At 47.4% G+C, this 14133-nt stretch overlaps 1 protein-coding gene across 1 annotated transcript in view; it reads right to left on the bottom strand.

Annotated features, from left to right (window-relative positions):
* SPTA1 (spectrin alpha, erythrocytic 1) overlaps positions 1-14133 on the bottom strand; it is a 67205-nt gene that overhangs the window by 30231 nt on the left and 22841 nt on the right. The window contains exons 18-27 of the mRNA XM_038586401.1: positions 13825-13947; positions 10114-10331; positions 9203-9295; positions 7145-7282; positions 6015-6166; positions 5281-5467; positions 3397-3498; positions 1747-1838; positions 973-1117; positions 78-259 (exon numbers count right to left, since the gene is read on the bottom strand). Coding sequence (XP_038442329.1) covers positions 78-259; positions 973-1117; positions 1747-1838; positions 3397-3498; positions 5281-5467; positions 6015-6166; positions 7145-7282; positions 9203-9295; positions 10114-10331; positions 13825-13947 — 1432 coding nt within the window. The remainder of the gene's footprint in view (positions 1-77; positions 260-972; positions 1118-1746; positions 1839-3396; positions 3499-5280; positions 5468-6014; positions 6167-7144; positions 7283-9202; positions 9296-10113; positions 10332-13824; positions 13948-14133) is intronic.

Raw genomic sequence — 14133 nt, 5'->3', positions numbered from 1 at the left:
CGCCGTGGAGCATCGAGGCGCGGCCTGCCCCCGGAGATTGCCCAGCCCACGCCGTGGGGCCGCCCTGGGAGCTCTACCTGGCTTTCGTGAGGAACGTGTAGAACTTGCGGGCCTCGTCCAGGCTGTCCCTCCGATCCTGCGTGCCCCTGAGCAGGCCGTGCCAGGCCTCCGTCAGGTCTGTGGCCTGGCTCTGCAGGTGGCCTGCGGCATCCGGGTGAGACTCGCAGAGCCGCTCAGCTGTGTCCGCCAGCAGGGTCACCTGCAGAAGTGCGAGGGCTCTGAGGAGAGGCCACTCCTGCAGAGGCTTCCCCCGACCCCCCGACGCTGCCCCCGAAGACGGAGGCAGGCCGCAGGCGCCCCGTCCCCACCAGGCTGCGCCAGTCCCTCCGGTCGGCGCTGCACCTGCCCGGGTGCTCCGCCCTGACGCCTTGCCACCTTCTTCTCAGGATGGGGGGGCCGGCAGGGTGCTCAAGTGGCTGCTGACCAGGGGGAACCCAGCAGTGAACCCGGGGGCCCCAACTTTCAACACGAGGGGCTTTTCACTGTAGACATCTGCTGTGCCCTTTCCGCCCCGCGCCGTAATGCCAAGCTTGCGACTTGGCCCAGAGCGCAGCTGGCGGCTTGCAGAGGCCCTTGGAGGTGGAGCAGGAGTAAGGGCGGTCAGGTGCCCGGGAAGGAGACCCCCACGCCGGCCCGGGCTGTCCCGGCTGTGGCCCCCCCGACGGTCCACATGCTGGGGAGCCACTAGAGGGGCATCTGGGCAGCCCGGGTCATTTCCTACGGCTTCCCTCCATGGTCGTGGTCCCGGGTGTCCCTCCGGCGCGCTTGTCTGAGGGACCGGTGCAAGGGCAAGTGAGGGGAATGGGAGGAAGGGGCCTGGGTGGACAGGAGCCCGTGGGAGGCCCAGGGCATGCGGAGCGGCCGAGGGCTCAGGCCCGCACAGGCCCGCACAGCCTGGCGCGCACGTCTCACCTTTTCCCCCAGGGGCAGGAGGTCTCTCTCGAAGGCCTCGTGCTGCCGCTGCAGGGCCTGCACGCTGAACAGGTCGGAGCCGGGATCGGCAGCGCCGAGGGCCTGCAGCTTCTTCTCCATCTGCTCCTTCGTGTCGTCTGCCTCCCTGGCTCACGAGAGTAAGGGACCTGGAGCGACGGTGCACTCCGCAGCTGGCCCAGCTGGCCCCGGGGACCGGGCCTCGGGGGAGCATTTGCTCAAGGCTCGGCCACGCCGCCTGCCGGAGCCTCCGCCCCGCGCCTGTGTGTGGCTGCTTCTCTGCCCCCAATATTCACAGCCACGTTCATACCGGCGAAGCGGTCCGGTTATGGCTCGGCTGTTTGCTTGCCCACGTGTGTGCGGACACGAATGTGGAATCACACACAGACTTGGGACCAGACATAAAAAATGGCCAAAGGATCGGTGAGGGCCAACGTGGCCCGTGGCTCGCCGCTCCCTACTGCAGCTCACAAAGCTGATTATGCTCACTGGTTGTCTCCTCTCCAAGTCTCGCTACCTTTCGTGAAAACTGCTGATCATGCACCGGGGTCCCCTAGCACCCAGGCTCGGGGATTAGAGCAAGTCACCTGCGAGGACACCGTGGGCCGAGGAAGGAACCTGCTCCAGCATCCCCTGCCCCACTCCGATCTCCGCCTCGGCCTTGTCCTGCCAATGGCCCTGCCTCCCCTGCAGCAGGCCGACTCGGGGCTTCGACGCTTTCTAGGGCGGCACTGCCGCTCAGGGTTACCTGCTCACCTTTGAAACACCTGGACAGCGTGGGCGCTGCCCAGCAGCTGGCGCTGCTCCTCCGCAAGCCTCTGCAAGGAGTCCCAGCGGGTATTCAACTCCTAAAAGACGCAGACACAACAGGCGGTAGCTGAGGAGCTAACTCTGCTCGCTCGGGGCTGCCCGAGAGACCCGGAGAGGCCTGAGTCATGCTGTGTTGTCACGTCATCTCCTTCGGAAGCTGCACAGGTTTCCTCCATCCCCGGAGCACCTGCGCTTGGCCCTTCATCCGTGCCGTTGAGAAAGGGGTGAGCGTCCGTCCCAGCCTGATGTTTCAGTGCGGGGCCCCCCTAGGGAGCCACTGGTGCTCGCCGCTACAGAGACCACAGCCCAGCCTCCAGGAGACGAGCGGGCGTGCTACCCTGGGAGTCAGCCGCCATCATACCCCACATCCTGAACCCACCACACCAAACAGCCACTTAGAGCTCTACTTTCTGTGGGAGTAGCTGAGTTGTTCCTACACACACCCCTTCCCCCTCCGACCACACATCAGCCACCAGAAAAGAGGCAGAGAACTCATCTTCCCTGGCTTAGGACAACCCAGGGAGCTAGACTAGGCATCCCACTCATGTTCACTCGATCTTTTATAGGTCTCAAACTTTTTTCTTTTTAAGATTTTATTTATTTTTTTTAAGATTTTATTTATTTTTAAGATTTTATTTGTCCCCATAGCCACCAGTCTGCCCAGGACCCTCTAGTAACACCGTCTTTCTTCCCACAGGCGGTTTGAGGGGCTCAGGTGAAGAGTCAGGGACAGATGACAGCATGGAAGTGGTATAGGATTGGGGGCCTTTGTCCTAAGAACAATGGGAAAATGAGGGGATGGGGGTATTATGATCAGATCTGCATCTTGAAAACACAGACCCTGGCCACCAGAGGAGAAATTGGAGGAGTGTTAAGTCAGCCCTGGCCCTGGCACATGCCCCTCGTTGCTCATGGGTTTGAGCTCCTAGGTCTGCGGCCCTCCTACCAATACTCTTTCTGGGTGGATTGCTGGGGATCTTTTTTTTTTTTTTTAAGATTTTATATATTTATTCATGAGAGACACAGAGAGAGGGGCAGAGACACAGGCAGAGGGAGAAGCAGGCTCCATGCAGGGAGCCCGACATGGGACTCAATCCCGGGACTCCGGGGTCATGCCCTGGGACAAAGGCGGTGCCAAACCACTGAGCCCCCCGGGCTGCCCCAATCTTAATCAGGTCTAGGATGTCCCACCTCCCGTCTGTATTGACTTATGTTTTTCTCCTTTCATCAGATTTTATCAGTGCCTGTCTCTTGCAGTCTGCTCTCCTGACTAACCCCTTCCACCCTCACAGCTTCTTACCTACATTTTCTTTGCATTCGTGTATCTGAGCATGAACTTTCTGTGTCTGCAAGTGAAGATGGGGGGAGGTGGGAGGCATGTGTTGCAGTGTATAGATTTGAGGTCAATTTAAATATATACATGGCTGGACTGTTTGAACTGTCACCTTTGACCTTTCCTGAAGCCAGCTTTATACTTTGGCCTGTCCTAGCTGACCCGTGAAATATGAAGTTGAGTGTATTTAAGTGAGGTGTGGACCCTCCGCCCTTCCTGGAGCTCAGCCTGGCAGCGAGGGTCCCGGAAGAGGCTTTACTTACCTGTCGTATTTGAGCTCCTTCCGGTGTTAGAAGCTTTTCAAATAGAAGATCATCTGCCACCTTGTTGATATCCCTCAGCCGAGGCTCATTGGCCTTCAAATCCTGGGTGGGAAAATTTGTCCAAAGTGGTATAAATCCTCTCCTCAGGATACCTGCCTGCTCATCTCTGCCCCGATTTGGCTAAATATCAATATCACTAATGTCGCTTGAGATGCACAAGAAGCTGCCCCGCTCCCCCCGCCACAGAGAAAAGTCCCTTTACACCCCCCTGACCCCCAGGGACTAGCAAGAACTTGGCAAGAGAGCCGCCATTTTTCTGGAGTGTGGAGCATGTCCAATGTTGGAGAGTCCTTAAAAATCTCTCCTGCGTTAAATGATGCCATCAGTTTCTAGCAGCAATGTCCACAATAGCCACACTGTGGAAGGAGCCTTGGCATCCATAGAAAGATGATGGATAAAGAAGCTGTGGTCTATGGATACAATGGGATATTCCTCAGCCATTAGAAACGACAAATACCCACCATTTGCTTCGACGTGGATGGAACTGGAGGGTATTATGCTGAGTGAAGTAAGTCCATCGGAGAAGGACAAACATTATATGGTCTCATTCATTTGGGGAATATAAATAATAGTGAAAGGGAATAAAGGGGAAAGGAGAAAAAAATGAGTGGGAAATATCAGAAAGGGAGACAGAACATGAGAGACTCCAAACCCTGGGAAACAAAGTAGGGGGGGTAGAAGGGGAGGTGGGGGGGTGGGGGTGACTGGGTGACAGGCACTGAGGGGGGCGCTTGACGAGATGAGCACTGGGTGTTATTCTATATGTTGGCAAATTGAACACCAATAAAAAATAAATTTATATTAAAAAAAATGATGCCATCAGAGGGTTCTCTACCTGAACCGTGTCCTGTGCTTTCCTGCCAACACAAACTCCTCTGCCTTCTAGAGAATTTCACGGACTACGTTGCAATCTGCTTGTGTTAAGGGGTTTTGTAAGAAATAGCTCTGGGTAGCACATCACGATGCCTATGGGGATGATATCGTCTGTTACATGGTACAAAGGCCTCTGTATGAGCTTCTTCGTGGGAGTGTCGTTCTTGGAGTTCTTTTATAATTTTGTCCTTGCCTCCCTTTCTTTCACTTTCCTCCTTCTTTAAATATTCCATATGTGTATATATGATCCCTATCTATTTATTTATCTATCATTATCCATCCATCCATCATCTATCATCTATCTGTTATCCATTTATCTATCTGTCTATTGTCTATTATCCGTCTATCCATGTATCATCTATCTACCATCTATCTACTTATCTATGCATCATCTATGTGTCGCCTTGAATTCTATGTGGAAGGCATCACAAGAAAAAGAAAGCAAGGAAGAGGTTTATATTCACTGCTAGATAACACATGGAATGAATCTGTGAGAACAAAAAATGGAGGGTTTTAGGCAGGCAGAAACTTAGGAACTCTCCAGCTGTAAAATAGGGTTGTGCTTTCCACCTTCCCACTTCAGCTTCTGCCTCATAATTAGAGCTTCTCAAGAGTTCTGCAGCTCCCACCTCAACCTGGGATCCCAGAATTCAGTACCGCATGGGGCAAGTGCTGAAGAACTCAGGGAGATCAGCACTCCCGTGGGATCAGGAATTGCAGGCTGCAGAGCCAGGGCCACTAGTCTCCTCTGTATTTTCCTTCCACCTCTGAGACCCAGAGGGAGATTTGAGATGTAGAACTCTCAACTGCTCTGGAAAGGATATTTACCAAATGCAACTAATGCATTTGAGGAGCATTGGTTGAGGAGCCACTTGGGAGGAGATGTGGAATAAAAGGAAGCAGTGGTCACTGTCAGAAAGCCACTTGGAAGGGAAGGTTGCTTGCTCTCACCGTTTGGAACTCGTCAAATTTTTTCTGCAGCTCCCAGACATCATCGAGTTCCACCCCAGTGTTCTCCGCCTTCTTCTCTTGGATCCACTCCAGCATGTCGCCTGCCTCGTAGGCCAGCAGAAACTCGTTGTAGCGTTGCAGTAAATGACGCCTGCGCTCTTCTGCTCTGTCAAGGAGGGAGCGGTACCTGTGCGCAGGAACAGAGTGGGAACAGACTCCTGAAACGTGGGGGAAACACAGAAGAGTGGGAGCAGGGAGGGTGCAGGGAACAAGAAGGAGACAGAGGGGAAATCAAAAGAAGACCAGAGGGAAGGAGGAAATAAACCTGGGGAGGAAACAAGCATTGAGAGCGGAGAGACGAATACACTGGAAATAATTTATTTCCATTAAAAATAATACAAAATTCCAATGTTCCAATAGCGTGACAGGCATCACCCCTTCCCTGTTCTAGGTGTGGGATTTTCACACGCCTGCCGACACTGGATGAGAAGCAGCCTCGTACGGTAAACTAAGTTCACACGGACGTCAGACGGCCTTCCATAACCCTCAGAGGTCCTGCCAAGTGCCCGACCTCAGGCAATTGACTTAAGGTTCTCAAACAAAATCCGAAGTATTTCAAGGACCTGAAGTTTACTTTTAGCTCCTAAAATCTGTGACGTTACGACTGCATCGCTAATCTTAACAGCTGCAGAGTCATGAGAAGTGTCTCTGCCAGTAGTGCCTCTACAACTTACTGGTTCTCGATGTCTTCCTGGCGCTGGGCGATGGTGCTTAGTTCTTCTTGTTGCCGCTGGGGGGGCATGGGAAACTCATCTTGAGTCAGTTTCTTGACATAGACAGCAGGCACAAAGCCTTGGTGGTCGCCAGCTTCCACTTTCCACCAGTCCTGAAGGGAGAGAGAGCCCCATTCCCTCCTTAGTTCTTGGAAAACCACAGATAGGAGGGGCTCCAACTCTCAGAACTAAGTCCATAGGCCCGGGAGCAGACTGAAGGCACAAGAAACAAGCCATTGCTGCTGATGGCCGGCATGGGCATCTCCTCTTCACCCCTCTCCCAGAGCACCTAAAACTTGTGCATGGATGGCCCTGGAACTCACTTATGTGGATGTTTGGTGTTAAAGTATCACCCTGGGCCCCACAGAGCAGTTTGGGATGTCACTGAACTAATACTCTGGAGTCAATGTCCTCGGAGCACAACAGGATGACAAGGGAAAAATCTGAGCAAAGACAAAGCGGGACTGGCACACAGCTTATTTCATCATGGAACACCCATCCTCCCTCTCAAAAATTCGCTCACTCTCGGGGCAACAACATCCCAAACTCTCTTCTTTTCTCCCCAGTAATTTTTGGAAATTATTAGGATGTGAAAAGTCCTTTGAGCTTTCACAAAAAGAGTCATATTTTCTCCCTTTTCTCACAGGCTCTTTCACAGATCTGTTCCTCACACATTAAAGAAAACCAGTTGACATGAGACTTCTCTTTCTTCAGGTTGCTCCTCATCCAGCCCATGTGGTTCTAGCACTAGGACCACTGGGACAGGAGAGGGACAAACAGGTGACAAGAAAGGGGTAGTTTAGTATTAGGGAACTGCCATTCATCACTTCTTTGTCTTTGGGCTTCCTACTTACTATGCTCTTTGAGTCTTCATTTTATTAAGTGTAATTGGTCTTATAACCCCAAAGGATATATACAGGATCTCATGCAGTATCTTGAGGAAAGATATTACTGAATAAATTATAGCTATTTAAGAGAGGCAGCAACAGGAAAATGTTGTTTGGCTAAAATACGGCTACCTGCAGGGCCGGGAGAGCTGACTACTGAAGAGCTGTCTTGCCAATGGGAAGCAGGTTAGAAGGGAAAGTCACCTTGTTGATGGAACTGAGCAGAGTTAAGACATCATCTTTCTTCATGGTGACTTCTCGGTTGCTGCGGGCCTGGAAGTCATATAAGGCCACCACCCTCTGTTCTCGAGCCACTCCTTCCACTGGCGCAGGCTGTTGTTGCTGAACAAAAGAGGGAGAGGATCATGTCTGTCACCTGCTGGCAACACGTCCTCTACAGTCTCTACACTGTCCCTGGAGCTGGAGCCTCCCACGCAGCTACCAGCAAGACAGAGATTGCGACATGTTCGTGGAGACGCGGCTCCACCCTGACGCTTGAAGGGCACACAGGCCGGGAAGTACGAACTCAGAATGAGCAAGTGAGCATGTAGTTGGTCAGAAACAAATTAAGCGCTCTAGGCCTCCGGTTCGTAAAGCAGGTAATAAAGGATTATATGCGTCAACATTTCAGAAGATTATTTGAGAAAGTGAAAGACCCACTATCTCTCATCACCTTCGGCATTTCCTGGGCCTCCACTGAAAACACTCCCAACCGCTTCTTCATCTTTAAATTATTGCGTCAAGAAAATGTGGACTCTTTTTTTTTTTTTTTTTTGAGAGGTGGGTGACCTACAGCACAGGAAAGGCCACAGAATTATAAAAACAGACACCTGGCCTGAGATCAAAGATCTTGGATCTCTCTCTAGCAAACAGCCTGCTCTCCGAAGTATAGCCTTCTCTGACTGACACTTTCTGCAAATGTACCTCTGAGAGGATGAACAAGAATACCACACCTCTTTGTAAGCGATGGCCCACCCCGGCATCAGATTAGAGCAGAAGATGTGTGCCTCCCCTTACAGACTCAGCTGACTTACATCCCTTGAGTATCGTGTTTCCTCAGCACACACAATGCACACATCCATCTGTCCTTGCTTAGACTTCACCATACAGGTAGAGGGAGACACAGCACGCAGGCTCTAAACACACATGGTGACCTGGAATGCGGTGCCTATGTCTGTTGTCTACTCCTAGTGTGTGAGCGCAGAGCCTCTCCTTAGAAAGATGGTATCAGGTGTCTCTCTTTTTCCTTCTGCTACCCCAGGGAGGTGCCTCCGTCACTCAGTGGGTCCCAGCTTTGCCACTCTCCAGGACAAGCTCTCACCACGGGCTAGGGCATCCTCACACTTGCCAGCATTTGCATGACCCATTTCCGAAATACACCTGATTATTCTGTGCTTTGGTGTCTTTGCTTTCATTGTTTAATGAGTAGAAAAGCCCTTCTTCTCTTCATCTGCACAGTAAACCAACTTAAAAAAAATCCAGAAAGTCAAAATTAAAAAAAATTTTCAGGGGCACCTGAACCCCTGACTCAGTTGGTTAAGCATCTGCCTTCAGCATGGGTCATGATATCATGGTCCTGGGGTCAAGCTCCACATCAGGGTCCCTGCTCAGTGGAGAGTCTGCTCCTTCCTCTCTCTCTTCTCCTGCTCATGCTCTCTCTCTCTCTCTTAAACTAATAAATAAAAAAGAAAAAATAACTCAGATAAAGTGGTTCACCTCAGCTATAAAGATCTTCCTACTTTCCAACATTCTTATTTCAAGAGAGGAGAACACTCCTTCCTCTGAGACTCTTTCTCATGTCCATATATCTGTCATATGCACTTACTTGCTGAACTTTCTGATCTCCTAATAGACTGCAATTTTCCTGGGGTCAGAATTATTTTTTATTCAAGCTTGCGTACAGTCGACATTTAATAAGTGTATAAAACAACCAAGAAGAAAGACAAGGAATCAGGAAGGACTATAAGAAAGAAAGGTGTATATAAAGGAGGCAGGTAAGAAACAGGGATGGGAATGTGAAAGGTAGGAAGATGGAAAGCGAGAGTACATCTATGAGCATGTGATCACACTCACCCACCGAGAACCCCTTGTGGACTGAATCTCTATAAATGCTACAAAGAGGTTACAATTCCTGCTTATAAGCAACAGAGAAATTAGTCCTTTGCATTGTTTCCTGGGCTATTAGAAGTAAAAGATGGTAATAAAGAGAATCCCATTTAGTCTGGGGGGAGTGTGGTACCTGGCGTGTCCACGCCTTCTCACCTGGCAGGCCACTGCCTGGTCCCGCAGGGCTTGCATGCTGTTGCCAAATGCATTCAGGTCCACCAGGAAGGCCTCATGCTTCTTTAGGAGAGCCTAGATTTGTTGATGAGAGATGATTAGAAGTGAAGACCGGAGGAGCACTAAGCATTCCTGGGGGTCATTCAGCTATTAATTTGGGTTCCCTCAATTGTCCTAATTCCTAATAAGAGACACTTTCCGTCTATAATAAAGAGGTTATTTTTTAACTCTAAATTTGCAGATATCAGAAAAATAGGAGTTAAAAAATCAACAATTTCAATATATTCAATACGTTTGCTTTAAAGTCAAAATGGCACAAATGTTAGACACACATCTTCGCTAGGACAGGGTGCTGCTGCTGATGTTATTTTGTGGGATTAAACACTAGCATAGCTTTGGATGCCCACTGCAATTATTTCTAGTGCTGAAGGTTTGTTAAAAACTATACTGATTTACTACAAGACAATGAGTAAAATGAGAAGTTGACACAGAGGGTAACTATGACCTTTGAGATTCTTCTTGCTCCAGCATGTCTGTCTGATTTTATGTCAATAAAATAAATAGTGTATTTATCTTAGAACCATGGTTGGTTTATGAAATTCCATGATTATACCGGGAAATTTAGGATTGGACCAAGGTAAGTATGGATCCCTAGTCACACTTTTTCAGGTTTAGACAATCTTTAAGGAATCTATGAATCTCTGTGGGATCAGGAAAATGTAGTGTACCTTTCAGGATTTGTGTCAATTCTGAGGTTACCCCAACTGGTGAAGACCAAAAGTTACCCCTCCGGAAACCCCAAAATAATCTCACAGAACCTGTAGCTATCTCATAATCTAATTTGGTACTATTTGGTGAGTACTAGACAATGTCCACCCCCATGCCCACCTTACCCTAGCTGCTTCTTCATCAGCCCCATAGTTAGTGTTGTCTACAATAGGTTCCTTCTCTTGAATCCATGCTTCTGCTTCATGCAGGTCAGCCAGGTACTGCTGGAACTGGACATTGGCTTCAAGATCATTCTGCCGTCTAGCAGCCCGAGCCTGCAGAGACTCCATGTTGTCATTCAAACTCTTTATCCTAGAGGCCACTTCATCTGCAGCAAAGTGCCCTATGGAGTAGTTATAGAAAGGGTAAGGATTAGCCTCATTTACATCACTATACTTTAATCCTCTTGGTGACCTGGGAGAGAGAAAGGGAGGCATGAGGTTCCGGCTACCTGCAGTCAGTGTGGCAATTTACCTAAATTCCTGGAAGTTAGAATGACCTGAGATTGAGCATGAGTAGGTGCTCCTGGAGGATGGGTGTGCATGGGTGGAGATGAAGGGGGTGGTATAGTCTGTGATACACAGACCTGAAAACAGAGAACCTAGGTGTGGGTCCTGCTCCAAAAACATGTATTCTCTAGAGCAAATAGGAAATCCAGCAGATTGTCCCAAAGGGATTTATTCCCACAGGACCTGTTCTCCCACCTTAACTAGAGAACAGGACAGACCGCAAGATCCGATGATATTCAGACCACAGGCAGAAAATTGTGACTCCTCAGAGAAGGAAAAGAAATGAGGTGTGCCCTCAGGCGCAGGGCAGTCTCTGGGCTGTAGTGTGGGGGTCAATGCCAGGTAGACCTGGCTGTCACGCTGAGCTGAGCGGCAGAGGGAGCTGGGGCGGGCGGGATGGCCGAGAAGGAGCCTGCCTCACACAGATGGAGCCTCAGAGGCTGCAGGGGGTGCCCTCGCCTGTCTGACTGATTGATGACTCCTAACACACATGTGTCACGAGACTCCTCAAAGTGAGGACAGGGGGACTGAAAAGCAAGAGGCCAAAATACCGGAGGCTCACATAGGGCTGTGGGTAGTTAACATCAGCTCCCACCAAAGCGGACTGAATTATGCTCTGGTGGTGGACTCATCACGAAATCAGTTCCAGGTTAGAGTGTTCCCTGGAGGCTCCAAGAGGCTCAGTGATCGCCAAATCCAAAAAACAAAGAAAACCGCATCAAGTTATACTGTAATCAAATTTCTGAAAACCAGTGATAAAAAGCTTAAAAGAATAACAGAGGAAAGAGACACATTACACACAGGAGCAGAGATTGGGAGAGCAGACTTTGCATCAGAAACCCCGAGTGTAAGAAAACAATGCAGTAGCATCTTTAAAGTCTGGAAAAAGAGAAACTGTCAACAAGAATTTACGAAGTCTTTTAGACCAACAAAAGCTTAGAGGATTTATGGCTAGCAGGCATGCACTACAAGAGCTATTGGGGAAAGCTCTTAATGTAGAAGAAAAGTTATAAGGTAAAAATATCAATGTCTTCAATGGAATGAAGAACACAAATATGTGAATAAATATAAAACACTTTTTCTTCTCCATTCTTAATCTCAAAGCTAATTGATTGGTAGAGCAAAATTAGAAACAGTGCATGGTGGGGTTTATAACATGTAAGATTAAGATGTGTGACCTCAGTATACAAAGGAGAAAATAAGAGAAGTGGAAACATACTGCCTAAGGATCTCAGTCTGCACATGAAATAGTATGTATGACATTATATAAAGTTAGAATGTGATGCTTTAAAGATCTATATTTTATTTTATTTTATTTTATTTTTATTTATGATAGTCACAGAGAGAGAGAGAGAGAGAGAGGCAGAGACATAGGCAGAGGGAGAAGCAGGCTCCACGCACCGGGAGCCTGACGTGGGATTCGATCCTGGGTCTCCAGGATCGCGCCCTGGGCCAAAGGCAGGCGCCAAACCGCTGCGCCACCCAGGGATCCCAAAGATCTATATTTTAAATCCTAGGTCAGTGGCTCTTAAATTTTTGCTCCCAGAATCCTTTTATAATTTTTTTTTATTTCAAGTTTTTATTTAAATTTCAGTTAGGTAACATATATGATAAAATTGGTTTCTGGTGTAGAATTTGATAGTTCAACATAAAATTTCAAGACAAAAGAACATACAACTATATATTCTATTAACCATTATACCAAAGGCATCATCAAACATTGTGCAGAAAATTTCATGGTGCACTTACAAAAGAATGAATATGAAAAAGGCAAATAAGGTCTTAGCATCATTATGAAGCCCACAAAACCACAATTGGAGAATCCCTACTCTACAATAAACATACATACACACATCTCCCCCACACACATGCCTCACAGAACTATAGCTAATAAACAAATATGGAGATAAAATGGAATCATAAAAAATACATAATTAATCCAAAGAAAGTGGAAACTGATAGGCAAAGAAAAAAATAGTAAGATGCTAGATTTAAGCTTAACCATATTGATAACTGTTTTAAATGCAAATGGTCTAAACAATCCTATTAAAAGGGAGAGATTACCAAATTGCATAACATAAAAGCAAAGCCTAGCTCTATCCTGTCTATAAGAAATCTGCTTTAAACATAAAGAAACAGAGTACAAGCCAAACCATGGAGAAACATAATGTGCAAACATGAATTGAAGACGGCTGATGTGGCTGTAATAAAGTTGCATCAAGTAGTCTTCAGGATGTAACCAGGGATAAAGAGAGCTGTATATCATAATATTAAATATTTAAATTAATCAAGAAGACATGAGCCTAAATATATATGCACACAATAACATAGTTTCAAAATACATAAAACAAAAATTGATACAACTGAAAGAAACAGGTGAAATCCACAATTACAACTGGAGATTTCAAGAAAAAAAAATGAGTCATTATAGTAAAATAGCAACCATAAATAAACATTTTTAGGTTTGAATCACTCAGTTGAGATCTTAATTTTTGCTCAACAATATGCATTTTAAGCTATATTTTGATAACTGGATGCTGGCTGGCAACTATTTCTTTATTGGCCACAATCTATTCTTGAATCAAGGGAGGAAGGATCCCAGTGCAATCTACCTTCCTTACAGCACACCTGGAACGTCATATTTAAGCAGTTTCTGAAGGTGGGAAACCAGGAGGAGGAGAGATACTGAGACTACATAAAGTAAAGAATTTAAAGAAATGGTGCTTTTAACTATCAAGACTATAAGATATTGGCAACCCAAGGCAAGTCTTCACAGACCTGGAAGTTCCATGCGGGAAAAGGACCTGATTTGTTTTGGGGCTTTATAATTTAAATTCTAAATTCTGTAACTTCGAGACCCCTGGGTGGCTCAGTGGTTGAGCCCAGGGCATGGTCCCGGGGTCCTGGGATCAAGTCCAACATCAGGCTTCCCCGCAGGGAGTCTGCTTCTCCCTCTGCCTGTGTCTCTGCCTCTGTCTCTGTGTCTCTCATGAATAAATAAATAAAATCCCCAAAAATAATAATAAATTCTGTAACTTCTACAGAAGAGCAAATTGATTATTATCATAAAATATTTTATTTAATAATTTTGGCTTAACTGAAAAACACAAATGACTGGTTTGTGAGGCAGGGAGGTTCCTGTTATTGGAATATATAAGCAATACTGTAACATCCTTGTATCGGTCAGAGGTGCCCAACTGGGGGTTTCTGCGTTGGGAAGGTGAATTGGATATCTTTAAATTCCCATGAAGCCCTAAAATTGAACAAACTTCTTCCCTGATGTTTAGCATAGCGATGACTGGCCAATTCAACCTGAACCATACCTACCTTCCTCTACCATTTTATTTCCCCTCTGCGTTATCATTTGGATGCGTGGCTCATGGCTGGCAATGTTATCCTGGATGACTTGGTGTCTGTTCAGAAGCTTCTTGGAAACAATCAGGTCCTTGCCTACAGAAAAAGACAATTTCAAGGGCTGGTGTTGTTCTATTGTATGGAATAAGAAGAGGCTGTTCTACTTCTTTACAACTCATGGAGCTACACGTTTTTCCCTTTGAGGCTGTAATCACTGAGTGGGCTTCCTGAAATTCATACCACTTTGTCCAAATAACTCTGCCCAGCATTATTCTTTCCCTT

This window comes from Canis lupus, chromosome 38 (assembly GCF_011100685.1).
Source record: "Canis lupus familiaris isolate Mischka breed German Shepherd chromosome 38, alternate assembly UU_Cfam_GSD_1.0, whole genome shotgun sequence".
Taxonomy (NCBI): Eukaryota; Metazoa; Chordata; class Mammalia; order Carnivora; family Canidae; genus Canis; species Canis lupus.
The sequence above is the reverse complement of the archived record's forward strand: the minus strand, read 5'-3'. Positions and strand labels throughout refer to the sequence as shown.